The 19,106-nt window shown below is 46.7% G+C and overlaps 2 protein-coding genes across 7 annotated transcripts in view; one reads left to right on the plus strand and one right to left on the minus strand.

Annotated features, from left to right (window-relative positions):
- Window positions 1–217: 217 nt before the first annotated feature.
- On the minus strand, window positions 218–7,819 carry PAQR9 (progestin and adipoQ receptor family member 9). The gene has a single exon (XM_059855395.1). It carries the CDS (start codon window positions 7,690–7,692, stop codon window positions 6,478–6,480), a length of 1,215 nt encoding a protein of 404 aa, XP_059711378.1. The 5' UTR covers window positions 7,693–7,819; the 3' UTR covers window positions 218–6,477.
- A 7,305-nt stretch (window positions 7,820–15,124) lies between these two features.
- The window catches only part of U2SURP (U2 snRNP associated SURP domain containing), a 40,640-nt gene continuing 36,658 nt past the window's right edge, over window positions 15,125–19,106 (plus strand). For 3 of the 6 annotated variants that reach the window (XM_059855388.1, XM_059855389.1, XM_059855390.1), the window contains exon 1: window positions 16,012–16,155. In XM_059855388.1, the coding sequence (XP_059711371.1) occupies window positions 16,111–16,155 (45 nt within the window). In that variant the 5' untranslated portion in view covers window positions 16,012–16,110. Of the gene's footprint in view, window positions 15,429–16,010; window positions 16,156–19,106 lie in introns of those variants that run through there. The other 3 variants (XM_059855391.1, XM_059855392.1, XM_059855393.1) reach the window with 2 other exon arrangements.

Raw genomic sequence — 19,106 nt, forward strand, 5'->3', positions numbered from 1 at the left:
TTATTTTATTGCTTTCAAATATAAAAGACAACAAAATGGCAATGATACTTTTGCTAGTATAGTGTTTTCAGAAATACCAACACCCCTATGCCCCTATATAAGAACTGAACATTCCTGTACTCATGCTAACATCACCTGTGTTTGAAGAGAACTACATTCAACACATTTCTAATCCTACAGATGTCACAGTAAATTATACAAAGAAATGAGAAAAGCCTTTATAAATGCATTTCTGCAAAAATGAACTCAGAATCAACTTTATTTATAGATCACACCCTTCTTTTTTTTTTGCTAAAAATGCATAGTCATTACATATACAGTAGTCAGGATCCAAAAGTGTACAAAGAGTAAATTTTCAAACCCTCCCAACAGAACCACACAAAATTCACACTTTTTGTTCATTGCATGCACAGCCCCTTAAACATGATACCTCCTACTAAAGCGTGCTTGAACCTCTAGCAGACAAAATTGACTTGCTATAGACTGTTCCTCTGTACTACTAACCCCCAGCTACAACCACAAATCCTAAGGCATTCCCATGAAGTAGCAAAGCCCTACTTCAGAATCCTCCATGTTCTGAGTATGGCCCAGGAAGCAATTGCCCTGAAAGCAGAAGTCTGCTGGTGGTGTTCTCTTCCAGGCAACTTTAAGCAAAAGCCTGCTTCCTTTGTCTTGGTCAATAATTTATTACTGAATTCAGTGGAATGAAGCAGCATCTGTCTGAGCAAGATGTGAAAATTATTTAACTTAATTCCACATCCAGCTCCAAGACACCAAGTGTCTTGAATGGAAGTCTGTGTCTTTCAGTGCACGTGACACTACCATCTTACATCTCATCTGAGGAGAAGAGAGTAAAGTCTCAGCTGTAACTTGGGTGTTGGTGATACTGTCCTGACTCAGAGATGTCTAACAGAAGCTAGGAATATACTTGGATATTGGGAGAATTTCTAAAGGTACAGGCTTTGACTAAAACCACTCAAACCCTTTGATGTTGTCTTTTTTTTTTTTCCCTCAGCTACTGCTGCCAGTTAGAAAAACTCTTAAAAACACGATCCTCTTCTCAGTGGTGCTTTTTGCATAAGCCCTTCCAGTTGATGGGAAGAGTGGGTTAGTAGAATGATTATTCAGGGCTTCTTGACAGAGTACATATATGTGGTCAATAGATCCCAGTTCAGATTTCACTCAACCATAAGAGTTGGTTTTGCAGAACAGGAGGGAAAAAGAGAAAGTTGTTTGATCAATATAATTGTACATTCTCAAATGATTACCTTTTTTTTCTTAAAAGCTTCATTTACTTCAGGTCTTTTTACTCTGGTAAGAAGTTTGACGTAGCTCAAAATTCCCAATGGCAACTGAGACATAATCATAATCTTACAGACACTGATGGGAAATCCTGCTCCATTGTTTCATAGTAACTGGAATCCAATCCATGGCTAAATGAACAAGGAGGCCTCATGGGTGTTACAATGCTCCTCAGTACAAGTTACCAGTGAGAATTTCTGAAGAAAAGCATATGTAAGTCATGTATGTTTTCTCTTTACTCCTGACCCTTAAGCATTTAGTCAGCCTGTTTAATACTGCCTGGGTCTTGATTGCCCCCCACCTGAGCCAGTGGAAATTTTGCCATCAGCTCCAAAAGACACACGATGTGAACATCCTAGGAGTATGGCAATGACAAGGGTTTGTCCCAAGAGTTCACAATCTGGAAACGTTCATGTTCCTCTCCCTGTGAGATGAGGGAAAATATAACATTCTCTCTGCTGGAAGATTTCTTCTTAGCACCTGGGAGGGTCTTTGCATTTTTAAGTGCTTTACAAACATTTGCTAGTCTTCAGAGCAACCCTGCGAGGTAGGTAAGGTATATTCTCCCCATCTTACAGATGTGGAAACTGAGACACAAAGGGTCAAATTCAACCCTAGTACAATTCCAGTGTTTCACATGAATTAAAATTCATTCAAAATGAAGACAGTTTAAACAACTTGCCCTAGATTACAGAACAGATAGTGGCTAAGCAAGGATAAGAACCCAGGAGAGCCTGACTCCTCAGCTTGTTAATGGCCACTTGGTCATTTTTAAGCTCACAGGCAATGAAAAAACAGTTTAATCTGGGCAATTACTACAGGTATGACTTGCTTCTGTAAGGCATGTGGATGGTAATCAACTGAGTTTTGTGCAATAATGCTCTATGAATGTGCTGCCTCAGAGTTTATTTAAACATGGAGTAAAACTTTCATACTGTTATTTCCTGCAGGTGCACTGTTGACAAAAACCTGACACAGTAGCTGGATTCAGCAAATAAATAATAAGCATAACACTTGGACAACTAAGCAGAATTATCATTTTAGCAAAAAAACATACTTCTGCTTTTAACTGTTACATTTCTACAAGTGCAGCATGCAGATGAAACCTTTCCCTTTGTTTCCAGATATAGTTTCCAGCCTTGCTAATGAGGCTGCTCAGAGCTTCACAGATACCCTGGATAGTGACATTCAAATGAACACACTGCAGAAAAAATACTGTATCACCACAGAAAACAGGGCAGTGATTACAGATGAGGTTTATAGATCTTACAGGAAGATGAGCTTGAAGCTCACAGGCCCAGAAACCAGGCTTACTGAATATATGCCAGTGTAGATTGCAGTGCTAGGCACATGCTGAATGCAAGGGAGGGTGTCTATGCCACCAACACTCTGGCAAGTGGCCCCAGCAACAGTCAGTTCACATCAGCACAGGTGTGTCAGTCTGGAGGTCAGGGCTGGCCAAACACAGAAAGACACCCAGGCATTTACAGGCCATCCCCCTGTGCTCTAGTCCCTACCTTGTGCTCCCATCCCTGTACAGATTCTACTACAAAAGGCCTGGGAAGCCTTTTTGGTTTTAAACATGAGCTGTGGAATCCACAGTGTAGACCTTATGGCAGGTTATAAAAACATTATGACATGTACTTCTGCAAGCAAGTTAGTTTTCTAGGATTTCCTTATGCATCTAGTCTGCAGGTTAGACCTCTCCTCTGAGCTCTGGACATGCTTACACATGTTCTTCAGTCGTGTACCTTCACACCAGAAAGTTATCCTGCACTCCTTACATGTTACACAAATGCTGACTCACTTCTATAAGAGCAAATTCAAGCACTATAATTATAGATATCTTGTTCCAATTTTAATCTTTTTATCTCAGATTAGTTTTGTCCATTGGACAGAGCAAACGGAACTATTATCTGCATGCATGTCCTTCACTGAATAGACACAGGCACTCAGGTAACATTTCCCTAGATATTCTCCACACTTACTGTACCTTTTACATTTGTAGTCCCATTTTTTTAAACAAAAAACAGACAAACAAAAATCCATTAATTAGAACTCTTAGCCATTCACTCTGGATTCAGCAGCCTGCTTACAGTGGCTCAGACAGCAGTGCTTGCAACCAGCTTTTACAAATAATTCCATGAGGTGCTCAGGCCCATACACGTGCCTAAACAATTTGCCAACAGAAACTTCTGAATGAAGCAATATTCTTAATATCAGAGCCAGGTACCCAATCTTCAGTGTGACTGAGGCTCACAGGCAACTCTTGTAACAGCAGTAAGATTCCAGTAAAATTGCAGTTGGTTGCAATCCAAACTTTATACTATTATCTGTCGTTGAGATATATATAGATGACCCTGTGTGGCCTAACTCCAAATATCAAATGTATTTTTTACAAGTTAGCAACAGCCATTTTTGACATCGCCTCTTGAGATGTCCTCTACATTGTGACTGACAAGGACAAATATAATTCATTTTACAGTATGCTTTAAAAGCCTGGTCTTTTACACTTGGCTTTTACTGTTTGTTTCTGAAAGGCTGAGGTTTGCTGTCCCTAAGATTTATTTCTTAGTTTTTAATTGCTGGTTGGATGTGCCAGTGGCATCTCCCAGGCAAACCCTTTCTACATAATTAGTTTGGATGAGTCATTGGGCTCTAATTACTATGCCTCTATTATTTTAACTTGAACAAAGCCCATCTCAAAGATTTTTGGCCTCTTTTTGCAGTTGTGGAAATTCATAGCATGACATGGTTGAAGGTCTTGATCCACTGGCTTTCCATTGTGAGTTTTCAGGGTTTTCACAATATTAAAGCACATTTCAAGGAGTAACAGTCTTGTGAACCAGCCTCCTCTCCCAGTGGTGCAGATCATTTTCTGCTTTGTTGGCAGCTGAAGAAAGCAATGCTACATTTATGACAAAACTTAGTGAAAATAGGTAAAATTTAAAATATCTCATGTAGTTTCCATTTTCTTTTCATGCAGGTTGGTAAATGAAAACAGAACACAGCCACTCACACAGGGCTATGCAGTTTTTTATGGCCCAACAGCAATAACTCAAGAGGCCACAGTTTGGGAGCTGCTACTCCAGGTAATTCTAGTCAATCTCTTTACAAGACATCTGACCCTTCCAGAAATGACATACCAGCAGAACTGTGGCTGGCAAAGACTATATATTTTTGTTAGGCCATTTTCATTGTTCGTTAAGAAGCTAAAATATTCAAACCATTATACTTAAAATGGGTTGAGATAAAAGCTAAATTGAATGAGTGTAATTTTCTTTTAGCTTATGCACTTCAATTGAGAAATTTTCGTGAAGCTGTTACATTGGTGGAGGGCATATCAGTTATTGGGTCTGCGATGACTCTGATCCATGTTAAGGATTTGACTTCATAATCCCTGGCTACAGTCCTTCCTATATTCCCATTTTAAACAAAGGGGACTTCGTCTTACAGAAGCTGAGAACTGGAGTCAAAACATTGTCTTGGAATTCAGATGCCATGTCCATGGAAATGGCAAAGACCCAAGCAGAAATACACTTCTACAACAGGAGCTGAGTAAAACAGCTATTACACTATTACGCAGTCTGACACAAGGGTTTGCTAAGGAAGTACCACCCTTCTTTAGACAATGGGTTACACAAGCAGTTTCTCACCTGAACTTCGGCTGGTAAGCCCCTTGTGTAACATTATTGCACTTGTTCTGTCAGAGGAAAGCAAAGTGCATCTGCTTAAAATCTGCACATGGTTTACAAAAATGTATCTAGAGTAAATTCAGTCTATACTTAGCTCTTTGTTGTGTGACAAGGATAATACATGGGTTACTCTGAAAAGATACTGCTTTGGAAAACACCTCCTAATTCTTGTCTTTGAACTCCCCCAAAGCTTCCGAAAGAGGACTTCAACTCATCCAGCTGCAGCCACAACTAATCAGAATAGGAAAAAGTGGGGAATGACAAAAAGGTGCCAGTATCCAGTACTTGTAGAGCCAGATTTTAGGTGCTGAACTCAGATTCGGCAGTATCGTATTCTGCAACTAATTTTAGGATGGTAAATATGACAGTGCTCTAATTAAAGAGCAGTAGAAACTAGTTCCATGTAGTTTTTTTAAAAGATCCAGAATGAGATCTCATGCATCAGTTACTTTCTTTACATCCACAGAACTCCCACCGAGCTTGGCAAGGGTTTATAGAAAGTCTGGCATCTGACTTTGACTCTAAAGGACTGGTTTGGGGATGATTTACCCAAGAAGATAAAGGGGCCCCTTAGCAACTCCCTCAGCACAACAGATGTTCCTGACACGCTGAGGAAGAGCTATTCCATTAAGCAGGGTCCTTGTTCTTCCTCTGCCCCCGTTCCAAACCAGTTTGACCCCTTTCTGGTTTGGTTATTTTACATATCCTTCTATTTTATTTTAGTATCCGAGTGGCTACACCAACCACTCACTGTCTGTCTATTTAAAGTCTCTCCATTAACTGGTAATTCTGTAATAATTCACAGCTGTTTTTTCTCTCACTCTTAAATCTATTGTTCCCTGGCTGAAAAGGCTGCAAGACCTTAGAAACTATAGATAGCTATTGATTTGTTTGCATTTAAAATCCAGTATGTGGCTGCAAAGGCCTGTTACAATATCAGAGAGGAAGATAAATGTCAGTGCATAATCTGCTAGGAAATTTCACATAGGAGTTGATTAAAAGTCTATGAGAAATCATTGCACAAATGTCTTCAGGTGTATACATATATATACGCATATATGTAGCTAATAAATATATAGCTAGATATATAAATATATATGTATATACAGAGCTAGTTTAGACCTAATTGTTATGAAATTAGTAAGTGGCATTCACCATTCATGCATTCTTCCTAGTAGCAGAGCTAAATTATTTCAGCTTATACTCTAAGCAGCAACATACCAGTAAGCATTTGCTTGCTTCCCCTGGTAACCTAGTAGTTTAAAGAGCACGAGCAGTTCTGCCATGGTCACTTTCTCCAGCAAACCTCCATGAAAGGGACCTGGCTCTTCCACAGGTAGGTTTCCCCCAGGTGTCACAGCTTCTTCAGGACACGGTGGGTCTGGACTGAGGGTCACCAGTCTGAAGGTCATCGGCCCAAGGACCTCCAGGCCAAGGGTCACTGGCATGGTGGTCGCTGTCCCGAGGGTCACCGGACTGGTCAGTCCTGCTTGCAGAGGTCTGCAACGTTGAGGAACCTCCTGACGACCACAGCAAGGCAGACGGTCAGGAGCAGCATATACCCCACGGTGCCTAGGTAGGTGGGGGCAGCCAGGGGTGCCTTGAGAAACTCAGCCAGCCCGTCCTCCACGTAGTGCACCTGGTCGTAGATGCTGAGGAAGGTGAAGATGTGGAAAAGCTGATGGCTATGCCCCACGATGTCGAAGAGCCCCGGCTGGATCCGCTCGGGGATTTTGCTAACGTTGAAGAAGGCGGCCACCAGCAGCCAGAAGTAGCGGCGGTAGAAGTAGACGAAGAGCGTCGGGTTGCGTGCGCGGAGGTCGAAGAAGAGGCTCTCCAGCATGATGGGGCAGGCCATGCTGAGCGGCATGGCGAACACGAAGGTGCGCACGGCGAAGGGGTAGGCGCAGCAGGCGGCGCGGCTGCGGCAGCAGGCGGCCGTGCAGCCCACGGCCAGCGCCAGCGCCACGGGCAGCACGAGCACGCGGTAGGCCGCGATGGGCAGGCTGCAGTCCAGCTGCCAGCCCAAACGCTGCTGCACGTAGCGGCTCATGGCTCCGGCGTCCAGCAGGCTTAGCCCTGGCAGCAGATAGTAGGAGTAGGCCACGGTGCTGGCGAAGCCGTAGTAGCTGATGGAGGCGTAGTCCAGGTAGAAGAAGGTGGCGCGGAGGCGAGGGGAGAGGCAGCTGAAGAGGTGGGCCGTGCAGCTCATGGCGAAGGTGAGCAGCACCCCAGAGGCGTAGCACCAGAGGGGCAGCAGGGCCGGGTGGTGGAAGGGCACGTCCCCGGCGCCCCGCAGCAGAAGCAGCCGCCCGAAGCGGCTGAGGAAGAGCAGCAGTGGGATAAAGTGGGTCCAGAAGTTGAGGGTCTCGTTGGTGGGCTGCAGCACCGAGGCCAGGCACTCCTGTGCCGAGCAGTGCAGCCGCCGGTAGCCCGAGAGGATGAAGCACTCCACGAAGTCCTCGGGCACCTCGTCCCACCGCAGCAGGGCGGCAGGGCGAGGCGGCGGCGGCGCCGCCTCCTTCTTGTCCCCATCGCCCGCCGGCATGCTGCCGCTGCCCCGGCCGGCCCCGGGCCCGCCGCCTCGCCGCCGACCGGGCGAGGCAGAACCGCTGCGCCCGCAGCCGCCGGCGGAGGATCCGCGGTAGCTGTGCGCCTCTCCGCCCCCGCCGCCGCCCCCGGCAGCATCACTCATTGCAGCAGGGGCAGTGGCAGTACCGCCGCGGCTCCTCCCGCCCCGCCGCCCGGCATCGCGGTAACTGGAGACCGGCGGCGCATCCAGCGCTCCTGAGGAGCGGGAAGAGACGCCCCCGCCGCCTCGGGTAGGGTTTCCCAGGGTGGGAGGCGCTGGACACCCGAGCCGCCGTTAATGATTGATGCGGCCGCAGCGGGGGGGGCGGGTTCGTGAGTGCCCCCGCAGCGAGGCGTGTGGCCGGACCGGACCCGACCCGCCGCACCCCTTGCCGGGCGCAGGGTCAGCTGGCACCGGCACTGCTCGGAGCGGGGGCCTGCCCGCGGGGCTGTTCTGGTGTAAAAAGCACAAAGGGGGCACCGGGGCGCCCCCCCAGCCCCAAGCGCGGCTGCGCCCGCGCGTGCGGCAGGAGCCGAGCCGGGAGCCCCGGGAAAAGGGAGATGGGACCCGGGGGCCTGGGGGATCCCCGGCGGCGCGACAGACCGGGGAAGTACCCCCAGACAGGGGACCGGTGGCAGCTGACTGGCGGTCTGTCCTGTGTGCTTCGGTAAGGCCGCTGAGACCTGATTTCTTTGGTGACATTATCTCATGCAAACGTTATTTTAGGCTAAACCTTCCCGGCCAGACTGAATGGGGTGAGCGTCACTGACACACACGGCACCCACCTTATCTGCGCGCTCCGAGCGGGGCGGCTGGGAGGGACACTCGGGAACGGCTGGCAGGAGCTGCTCCGTGTTGATCCTTAGACAAATCCTACACTTATTGTCGTCGCGGTTATGCAAGCAGCACAGTTACATAATCAGAATATAAAAATACGGGGGAAAGCGCTGTACGGGCGTTACTGTTCCTTAAGGCATCTGAAGGAAATAGAAGGTTAATGCACCTGCACCACTAATGCAGGTACAGGTAGGAGCCAGACTAAGGAATTGCTCTCTGCTGCTTCAACGTGTTTCCCTTTTGTTTGTTTTCAGATGGTCTTGAACATCCAATAGCTCTAGGTTGTCAAAAGTACATTTTACATGGTGATATTCAGATACATGAGTGGTCACATGGTATAAACTGAGGTCAAGTGTAATTAGAACATTTTGTCTAGAGATTTTCATTAAAATCTATTTGGTAGTGAATCCCGATAATGTGAAAAATCTTCTGAACAAGGGGGCAATCAGAAATAAGTTTTTTAAGTTAGCAGAAAGAAAGTCATAAAAGTGTGTTGCTGAAAGTGATTTTCAATGTATTTTTCATTAAAAAGTAGGGCAGACTGGTGACACTGTTTATAATCTTTATAAAAATGACACAGGAGACCTGCTAAGAAAATAAGCATAACTGAACAGTGCTGAGAAGCCAACATGAGGAGCAGAATATTACATGAGGAGCAAAATAGTAAACAAAAAACATTTTTCAGATGTCAGCAGGCCTAATATGCTCTGGTATCCGTGTGCTCTAGAGGGGGTGCATACTGGAGTGCAGGGACACAGCAAGCGGACACTCCTCGGGGAGTGACTGACAGGTCTCTGCCTGCAGGGAGCCTCAGGAGTGAGCAGGGCCCTGCTCCTCGTGGGCTCTGCAGCGTGGGATTTCGGGAGAGGAAAGGCTTTTGGGGATTACTGGAAACTGCTCAGCCTCTGGTAGAGGTCAGGCTTCTCATGGTTCTGCTCTTCACTTGAGAGGCCACAGAAAAGAAGAGACAGGCCAGATGCTGGACTGGGTGCTGCATCCCTGCAGAGGTAGGCGGTGGGGAGGGGGCTGTTTGCTAAAGAGCACCTGCCCCTGCCCTGCTCCCAGCACACCACAAACGCAGGCACTCCCAGGAGGGTGATCCTGTCTCAGTCCCATATGGCAGTGAGATTGCCATTTGTGGTGGTCAGTGCCACCGCATGCCCTACAGTAGAGGGCCAGAGTGACCATGATCTTCAGTCTCTCTCATCAAGGTTAGATAAGAAGAGGTGGTTGACTGAGAGCAATCAGCTTTTAGACCTGCACTAAAGAGGTTGTTGGAAAGCCACCAGCAGCTGTTGCAACAGATGGTGTCTAGAGAACGACAGCATCCACTGCTGATTGGGAGCTGCTGGCCTTGCAGCAGCAGCAGGGCTCGTTTGACACGTTCTGACGTTGCTGCAGCCTCCCTGCGTTCAGGGATGTGGGAGGCTTTCAGGCCTCGTGCCCTAGTGAGCTCTGGGCTATGGCCTGGCTGCCTGGGAGACCCCACTGGGTTTATGGCCCACTGGGGCAGCCCAGGCCGGGAGGAGCAGGTGGCTTTGCTTGTGATTCAGGACTGACAGTTCTGGTGGACACTGGACTGTCTGGGTGTTGGTGGAGGTACACACTAATGCTTTAGCAACCACATTAATGGAACTCATTGCTAATCATCCAAGTCTTTTGCTTATTTCCAAGGCAGACTCTTCACAGGGAGAATGATCTCTGAGGACAGCCTGGGCTTTCATAAAGACTACTGCATACATATTACACTGACTTGAGTATTCTCCTCCCAAGCCAGCTGTGGGATAGTGTGCAGGGAACCTTACAATTTGAAGCACTTACAACCTCAAAATAGCCTCTTATTCATATGAAGCCCATCAAGGTTAGTATTACATGACTATTATGTGGTAAGCCAGGGAGAATCAGGACATCTGGAGGTCACAGAGAGGAGTCCACGTAATGCAGTGCATGAAGAGCCTCTCCATTTCTCTAACCAGAGTTTATATTTAGAAGGGCATGGTCAGCATATACCATGGTTAATCCTACCATGTGTAGAATTTTCTGCAGGCATTATCTCCAAATAACCTTTTAGAAGACTCTTAAAACACTGATGAAGGTACTGCCTAATGAGGTAAGTAATGGAAGCTAATGTTAATCAGTACTGGATGAAGACTCAAAAGAAAAGATGTGCTAAAATACCAAATGTGAGTTTGTTTCTATATTATACTTTTGTTTTATTCAATGTTGAAGTAATTTCTGAGGTGTTATTTTGTCTGAAATATCAAAAGCCCTAAAAAATATTCTGAATTACTTCAACCCTACCCAGTGAAATTATGCCTTTTGGTTAGGAAATGAAAAAATAAAAGCTCAATGCATGTTTTGCACTCAAACATACTCAGCACTAGGGAAGTGGTTGTACTTAGCCCTCCTACTATACATAGTTTTTTTGAATAAATAAACTAACTTTAAAAAACCTTAAAAAGAGAGAAAGTCCTAATGTGAATATGCAGTGATGGTGTTGGGAAGATTTAAGATGCTTTTGAAGATAAACCTTTAGTCTTACCCAATTCAACTCACGCTGGCAAATATCAGTCTTAGTAGAACTTGCTTGACTTAATCCTCTACCATACAATTCCACCTGTATAATACCTTTTTTCATTTTATATCTTCACTTCTAAGAAAGATTTTGATGATTTCTTTCTCAGTAAGAAGTTTTATCTGAGTAAAAACATTTACCCTCTTTATTTCCTCTGGATTTTTCTCCTGCACTGAAACCTTTTTAGTAACTCTGACTCTGTTGTGACATCTTCCACAGAACCCCCCTGAACCAGAGAGAGGGTAGAATTTGGCTCTATTTAAAAAGAGTAGCTATTAAAGAAAGGGAAGCTTTAGCCTCATCTAGCTGTGTTTGCTGTACCTCGTGGTTGCAGTTTCTCTGGGAGAACATCTGAAGAGATACACGGACATACAAAAATGGTCCTTTTGTTCTGCGCTGGTTTTTTTTTTATCCTTTCTTGAATGTGTATCAATCTCGCAAATAATGGTTTGATGGGTAACTTTTTACTGCAGTGATTGCAATACTTTGTAATAATTGAGTAGACACTGTGCTTTGATCTACTACTGAAGTGAATAACTTGCCTTTAGAGCTTCTACTCCACTGTCTTTGTAAGACTGGATAAACAGGAAACCTTGCGTCACTTTCTCCTTCTTGACTAACTAGGGTCAATTATACTCTATAAAGCTAATACCTTGATAGATAAAGAAAAGTGGGAGTGATACCTATATTTTAAAGCCTCAACTGGAGGAGAGAAAAGGTAGATGTTGTGAAAGGGAATAGCAGTAACCAACACATTCACAGTTGCACAGCAATGTTCATTTTAATGTCTCAGTGATCAGGAGCTTCTAATTTTCTGTCCTCTTTACCTTGAAGTTGAATATCTTCAGGTTTGTATCCTTTATGCTTTAAAAACCAGCAATGAAACCCATCTGAAAAAATACCAATACCTAGTTTGCTAGCTGGGCAAAATACTTCACATTTTAAGAAAATTTCTCTGAAAGTTTGGCTGTTGTCTTTTTAGAGTTCCTGGTTTTGAAAGATTTGAGATAAAACTTGCCTTTTTCTTGACAGCAGCAAATCTGAGCTTAAATATTGCTGTGAAATTAGTTTCACTGTGATGAAGAATAACGTATTGGGTGGGTGCATATTTCATGTTTTCCATGGTCAAAATCCACCACTGTCCCAGATTCCAGGGGCTCGTGGTAAGAGCAAAGTACAGCTTGTCCTTTGCAAGGGTTGCAGAACTGAACCCTCACTCACAAAGTGCATAACTAAGAAATTGTTTTGTTTGTATGTGCAGAGTGGGAGTGTTTTGCAGAGCACAAATTGCTACTCACTGTTAGTAACCTGACAGGAGGCACTCTCAGTATGGTGAAAGAATGACTGGCATTGCACTCATGTTGAACTTCCATGCTTTCAAAACAGCTGACAGGTGTGCACATCTGGATTCTAGCCACGTAGGCTAATTCTCTCTGACAAGAAGCTCCAGGAGAACTTCTAAAGTTAAGCCTTCATTTGATACTTGCACTAATGCCTGCAAACTACACCACAAATGACTGACCCTTCTCAGCCAGACGGCACAAGTCAGATGGTGCCCCTGTGACTGGTTTGCGTAATGCACCTCATTGCTTGAGGAATCCCAGGGGGAGGAAGAACCCAGGTTCCCTGATAAGACGTGTTCCAGGAGAGAGCAGTGGGGTCCTGGAAGGGAAAGCAGCTGCTGAATGGCAGGAGTAGAGCAGGAGTCACAGCTTAGGGAAGGTAAAGCACCAGCACTGAGAGATGGAGTAACACAGAGATGGCTCCTGCCGGGGGACAGAGGGCACACAGAGCAGTGGCAGCGAGTCCAGACTTGCTGAAAGGCAAGTTGCCCTCTCCCAGACAGCCCCTCTAGCTCTTTTTCATTATTCCGGGGGTCCCTGCTAAAGCATCTCAATTGAGCTCTATGCTCCGGCTGAGTGCTGCCCGCCTCTGCGCTTGGCTGGGCGCTGCGCTCCCAGCGCTCCCTAGCAACCCGCGAGGGCACGGGGGAGCTGCAGCTGCCTATTCTGAGAACCCTCGCTGGCGGTTTTCAGTCTCTGCGGTGGGAGGAGGCGGAGGGCGGAATAAGGGAAGAAGCTGGAAGACGGCTGCCTAAGCACTGGGGCACGCACACAGCCGGTGGTTTTAGGGATCCGTGAGCCACTCTGCGAAACGACACAGCGAAGTGTGAAACTACAGAGTTACAAACCTGTACACCCAGCAGCTACACTCCTGTCCTTCCCACAGCCTGCCTGCCCCATGTCCTCGAACGTGCTTCCTTTGTCACCAGATAGGGAACTTCCACAGCACCCGAAATCCTTCCTCTCCCTTTCCCTCACACCCACGTTTGCTAAAGAATTGCAGCAATTCTGTGCCCTGGTACGGAGTGAGAGCAGTGGAGAGCTTTCATCTGAAAGTTGGGAAAAAAGCAGCCAGAAAGACAAGTGTAACACACTGCAGCATGTGGTTTACTTAATGTAGCTTAGTGTTAATTATTTATGATAATTCGTGATTTTCCCAAGTATATTGCCTAATGATCCTTGTCATTGTAACAACAGTTAATAAACAATTCCCAGGTCTGCAGGCAACCAGATCTACTGCATTATAATGAAAAATGCCTACAATTTGCTTTTAAATATTGTTATTATTATTAGCCTAGCCTTTCCAGCATTAATTCTCCATGGATTTCTCCATCTCACTGTTTCCTTTCCTTCCCGCTCCTCTTCCTGCCCTTGCTCTCCCATTAAGCCCAAAACAGTGACATGTGTTCTCATTCACTGACTGTACACAAGTGCTACTGTACTATTGCAATGTGTTATAAATAGCACAGATTGAGGAGTACAGTTAATTTTGAAAAATTATCTTTAGAGATGACCTTTGAAACTCTATTTCTTTCCTGTTTTTCTCAGCATGCTCTGGATTGTGATGCTCTTAATTTGGTGCAGTTTAATTACAAAAGAGCGTAGAGGCTAAGCAGTAAAAGGAGGATTTGAACAATGAGGTGGACAATTAAAATGGATTAATGAGGTGGATAAAATAAAGGGATTGAGGCCAAATGGAGCACAAATTTTCTAAACATTATTGGCCCCGAAACTCTTATCATCCAAAGGCACATTCCACTTTCCAGCTAGATGTCTGTTTCTTTATCCAGAAGTGTCAGTCATCTTTCATGCCAGGTTTATTAATATGGTCCTAGCAGAGTTGAGCATCATCTAGTGTCTTCTCCTGTAGCCCTAAGTTCCCCAGCTGGTTTGCTTTCAACTCCTTGCTGCACCTGTTTGCACTAACATGTTAAAAACCACCCCAAAAGCAGGTCATAGATAATACAAATCCTGTGTCTCTGCAAGGCAGTGAAATGGTTCTCAAGTAAACAGCGAGAAAGATGGGGAAAGAGAAGGGCTTGGCTTGGATTCTGAAGCAGTAAATCCTGCCTAATCCATCCATAATGTTCCTTGACCAACGCCATCCCTTCATGTGGAAGGCCTCCTCTATGGGAACGTTTAGGGCGCAAAATATCCGAAAAAGACTGGTGGAGTTGTGCCTGGGTTTGATTTCCCCCTCCTTCCTTCCAAGCCTCGGTGATTCCTCCTCAAATTTATCCAAGAGAGCCGGCTCCTCCAGGGTGGAGATGGGCCCTAGCACCGTGCCAGCCGTGGGATCAGCACGCGCTTATCGCTGCAGTCGCTTCGGTGTATTCGATACACATCTCCTCTCTCTGGGGCCTCGGTGTATTCGATACACATCTCCTCTCTCTGGGGCCTCGGTGTATTCGATACACATCTCCTCTCTCTGGGGCCTCGGTGTATTCGATACACATCTCCTCTCTCTGGGGCCTCGGCCGCCCGGCCGGCACCAGAACGTTCCGCGTTGCGCTGCGGAGGGCGGCCCCAGCAGCCGGAGAAACGCGTGGTGCCGCGAGGCCATTCTCCCTGCCTCGCCTTTGCCGCAGCTGCAGCAGCACCGCCTGGCCCGCTGCCGATTGAACTGCGGAGGAAAGCGGCTCGTACCTAAGGAACGTCGGGGATCGTTATTTTTAATTTTGCCATTTTTTGTGTGACTTTGGGTGGAGTCACGTTACGTGGCACGGGCCGCCTCAAGCGTGCGCTGGGCACGGGCCGTGCCTGCCCCCTGGCGGCGCCTGCGCGTCCCGCCGTGCCCAGCCCAGCTGCGCGGGTGGGAAATCCAGGGAGCTCTTCCTGCTGCCCGCCCTGCTCTTCCTGCACGGTGACCTGCGTCCGCCGCCCGTGAGGGAGACTTCCTTGCCGTCCTCCAGCCCGCCGTGAGCCTCGCTGCCGCGCCGCTGTGCCGTGTCCGCCCTGACCAGCCTGCTCGGTGCTGGTGACACGCGGTGACTGCTGCCATGGACGTGCTCGCAGCTGAGCCGTCGCCCTGACACGGCCGCGGGCAGAGCAGCAGCTCTCCACCAGACCATGTCCCTGCACAGTTGGACGCACATCTGCAGCCGGTGAGGTTTCCTGAGAGTTTTGCCCTCATCTATAAACTTCCAGCCCTCTGCAGTTGCCTCTGCCTTCTTCAACCTCTCATTTTGCCTTTTTTTTTTTTTTTTCCCCCTCCCTTCTGGAAGCTTCATTCTCCGCTGCCCCAGATGGTTGTTAGCACAGGCCCTGCTCCCTCTTGCTGCTCACAGGGCAGTGGGTGTCGGCAGGTGGTGGATTAAAGCTTTCATTAACTTCCGTGTATCTTCCTGTCTTTTCCCTAAGTATTATCTCAGCCCCTGCATATTCCACTCTGAAAATCCATGAAAGCACGGGGATTCAAGACTGATGATAGATGTGACGGCTGGTTACAATCCCCAGTTAAACAGCCTTCAATACAGTTGCAGTTGTAGTGTGATATAAAACCCAGTAACGAAGGATTTGCTGTGTTAGCCTTTTCAGTATTGAAGGGCTTTTCTCACTGAGGTGTAGCATTTCGGGTTGCTCCAAGCGGAATCCGCTCCATTTCCCGTCGCAGCGTGTGCGGGCCGAGCGCTGCCTGCGGACGGGGCGGCCCTGCGGCGCGGGGAGAGGGGGGACGGGGGGGAGCCATCAGCGGCTCGGCCATCGGCTTCGCGCCCTCCGCTCGCGGGCTCGGTGGGATCGGCGCTCGCTCGGCCGCCGCCAGGGCTGGGCGAAGGGAGAGGCAAGATGGCGGACAAGGCGCCCGGCGGCTCGCAGAAACCCGCCGGGAAGGTGAGGCCGCTCCGCCCCGGGCCGCGGCCCGCGCCCGCTCCGTTCGGCTCGGGAGGCACGGCCCGTGGCCCGCTCCGTTGCGCTCAGGGAACTCGGTCCGCTGCCGCTGCGGCGGGGCCCGGTAGCGGCAGGGCGGCGAGGCGCGGGCGGCGCGGCCTGCTCTCTCCTGCTCTGAGCCCGGGGTGACCGCGGGCCCCAGGACGGGGTGAGAGGCGGGAAGGGGGCTTGGGGTCCCCGGCCTATTGCGGGGCACGCCCGCTCCTCGAGACCGCCCCGGGCACGTGTCTGTCCCCGTGGCGTCCCCGTGCCCCGGCCGAGGAAGACGCGGGGCTCGGCGGCGGCGCTGTGCCGGCCCGTGCGTCCCCGGCTTGGGGTGCGGGCAGCCCGCAATGCCCGAGCCCAAGCCGTTCCCCCCGACGGCTTTCATTTCATTGCCCTCCCCTCCACGTGGGCTGAAGCCTGCGCAGGGTTAGTTTCCAACTCGCGAGTGTGAAGGAAAACGACGAATTGAGATGGAGTGGGTTCTTTTGAAGTGCGGTGAAATTATCAAGTTTCATAGAATTGCTATGGCGTTCCCCGCGCTTTTCACTGAACCCTGTCTACTTCCTGTAGTTCCTGCTGGGTGGATTTCCAGCCCAGGAGCGCAGGTAGCGCAGCAGTTCTGGAAAACCTGGCCCAGAGCTGTGCTCTGAAACCAGCGGTCACAGCGCGGAGCTGCCTGCGTTCGCGGCATCGCTCCTGCTGCGCGGGTGGAGGGCGAGATATTTTGGGGGGTGCACTGGCGGCTGATGGTTTGAGGATTGCTCCCTTTCATTCGCTTTCGTTTCAGGTTTTAGGTGAGAGCTACATAAATCCTCCAGGTTTTGGTGTGTGTGTGAGTGTGTAAGTCGTTCAAAGAGGAAGCTGTGTTATGGCTCAGGAATTTCCATTGCTATAAATGAATAATTTTTGCCCATCTTTTTATTAAGCCAAACCAGGATTATTTAAGTTTTTTTAAAATTTTATTTTGCTCATAAGAAACTGAAATAATTAATGCAGTTGGTAATGAAGTGTAGTTTCTTAAAGTCTTTGCGTGTTTACTCAGTTGTTACTAGAGTAGGAGAGTTTTATTTTTGTTTCCCTTTTGTGATCTGTTCCAAATATTGCCAAGAAACATTTTTTTATCTTTCTTTTGGCTTGGAATGGCAAATAAGAGCTAGACAGAAAACTTCAGTAGTAAAATAGGTCTTAATTTGTGGGCAGTGGCTTTCAGGGAATAGGACATTTTGGGATTTCAAGTATAATTAGAAATAGAATACTTAATTATTGATTAATGCAGCTGATGGCATGGTACCGAACACCAACCCAGATTTGATTCCTTTCTTTTTGCAGTTATGTTATAGGCTATTTGTGTTTTGTCATTTACTATTTCTGTACTGATGACACTCTTTTTTTTCAATATACAGTAATAATTAATTTATAGGAATTTTTTTCTGTCCTAGATGTCAGTTCTGCAGAGATATACTCAGGCAGTTAACTCTTCCATCCCATGGAAGTCAGTAGGACACGTAGGGAATGTAAGGTCAGACTGTGTTCATCTGTCAGGGCCCACTGAGGACATCCTGTACCTGCCCTGCCCCCTCTGTGCACTCTCCCTCACCCCTCTGTTCCCCATTCCTTCAGACATCCTTGCCATGTTTCACTTTATATTCTAGATCTGGCTTGTTCCTTCTTGTCAGTATTATTTTATGTGCCACAGAAAATAGGGATACTTGGATCCATGAGAATGTTTCTGTTGAAAAGTGAAATAAAATAAGACATGCCTATTTCTTGGGATTTATTTCTCAAAAAAAAAAAATCTTGGGGGGCTGAACAGTGTGTGTTCCCTTTAGTACCTTTGTTTTATTATTCCATAAGTGCTTTTGATACACATTGAGATACTTTTCAGATGTCTGTAGAAAGAAATGGCATTGAAATTAGTAATATTATTTTGTTTTTATTAGTTTATTCACACAGGGATTAAAATATGTATTTTTAGTTGAGCGTATATGAGAAGGTTTATGGTTTAACAATTGAGCAAATAACCATTTTGCTAGATTTTATGAAGTAATTATCAGAAATTCTGATTATTTTTAATAATTTTAGGATTCGTTTACTTACGTAATTAAAAGTGAAGTTGTATGCTTCTTTTGCAAGTTGCATTTGTTTTGCAAATACAACAATTTATGTATCTCACAGACTCATAGGATATGTTTCAGTGGCAATTCTAATTCAGTGCCTTTGCTGGCTTCTAGATACCTGCTGGAAAGACACAGTGACCTTTTATTTTCTGTGCTCTGTGAGGAGCTGTGACCTAGTGCCTGAAATAAAATAATTTGTTGCCCAAGTACTGAATTTGACCCAGTTTATATATATGTGTGTATATATATATATATATGTGTGTGTGTGTGTGTGTATATATGTATGTATGTATGTATGTATAGAGTAAAATCACATTTTTGTCAGCCAGGCATTGTTTGTTTGATTCACTGACTGGAAAGCATTGCTGGAGGTGGTACAGGTTCAGGGAGCCCCCAGTGCTCACATTGCTGTGCTGGCAGCTGCTTTGTGTGATACTGGCAGCTGCTAAATAACTTTGAGAATCTCCCATGTGAAATGTGTTGCAAAAGCATGAACTATTCCTTTGGCACTTGGAGATTAGAATAGCAAGATTCGTGCTTGAGATTTCCAGAAATCCAAGTAGGAAAGAAAGATAATTAAGAATAGAAAATAGACATTGCCCAAGACTGCACAGTACATCAGTGTAGGGCATGATTCTGAAATGACAGATGCAGATGTTCAGTTTATTTATGTAATGAAATTTTAGCTGCTCAGTGACTCTTTGGTTTTGTTATTGTATCTTCTGACAATAGTTACTATCTGGCATGGCCACTGCTCTTACATAGACTGCTGTTCAAATTGGGTATATATGC

This window comes from Haemorhous mexicanus, chromosome 10 (assembly GCF_027477595.1).
Source record: "Haemorhous mexicanus isolate bHaeMex1 chromosome 10, bHaeMex1.pri, whole genome shotgun sequence".
NCBI lineage: Eukaryota > Metazoa > Chordata > Aves > Passeriformes > Fringillidae > Haemorhous > Haemorhous mexicanus.

Bases quoted from the DNA above. Each gene is read 5' to 3' on its own strand.
- PAQR9 (XM_059855395.1), bottom strand. From the start codon at position 7,692: ATGAGTGATGCTGCCGGGGGCGGCGGCGGGGGCGGAGAGGCGCACAGC.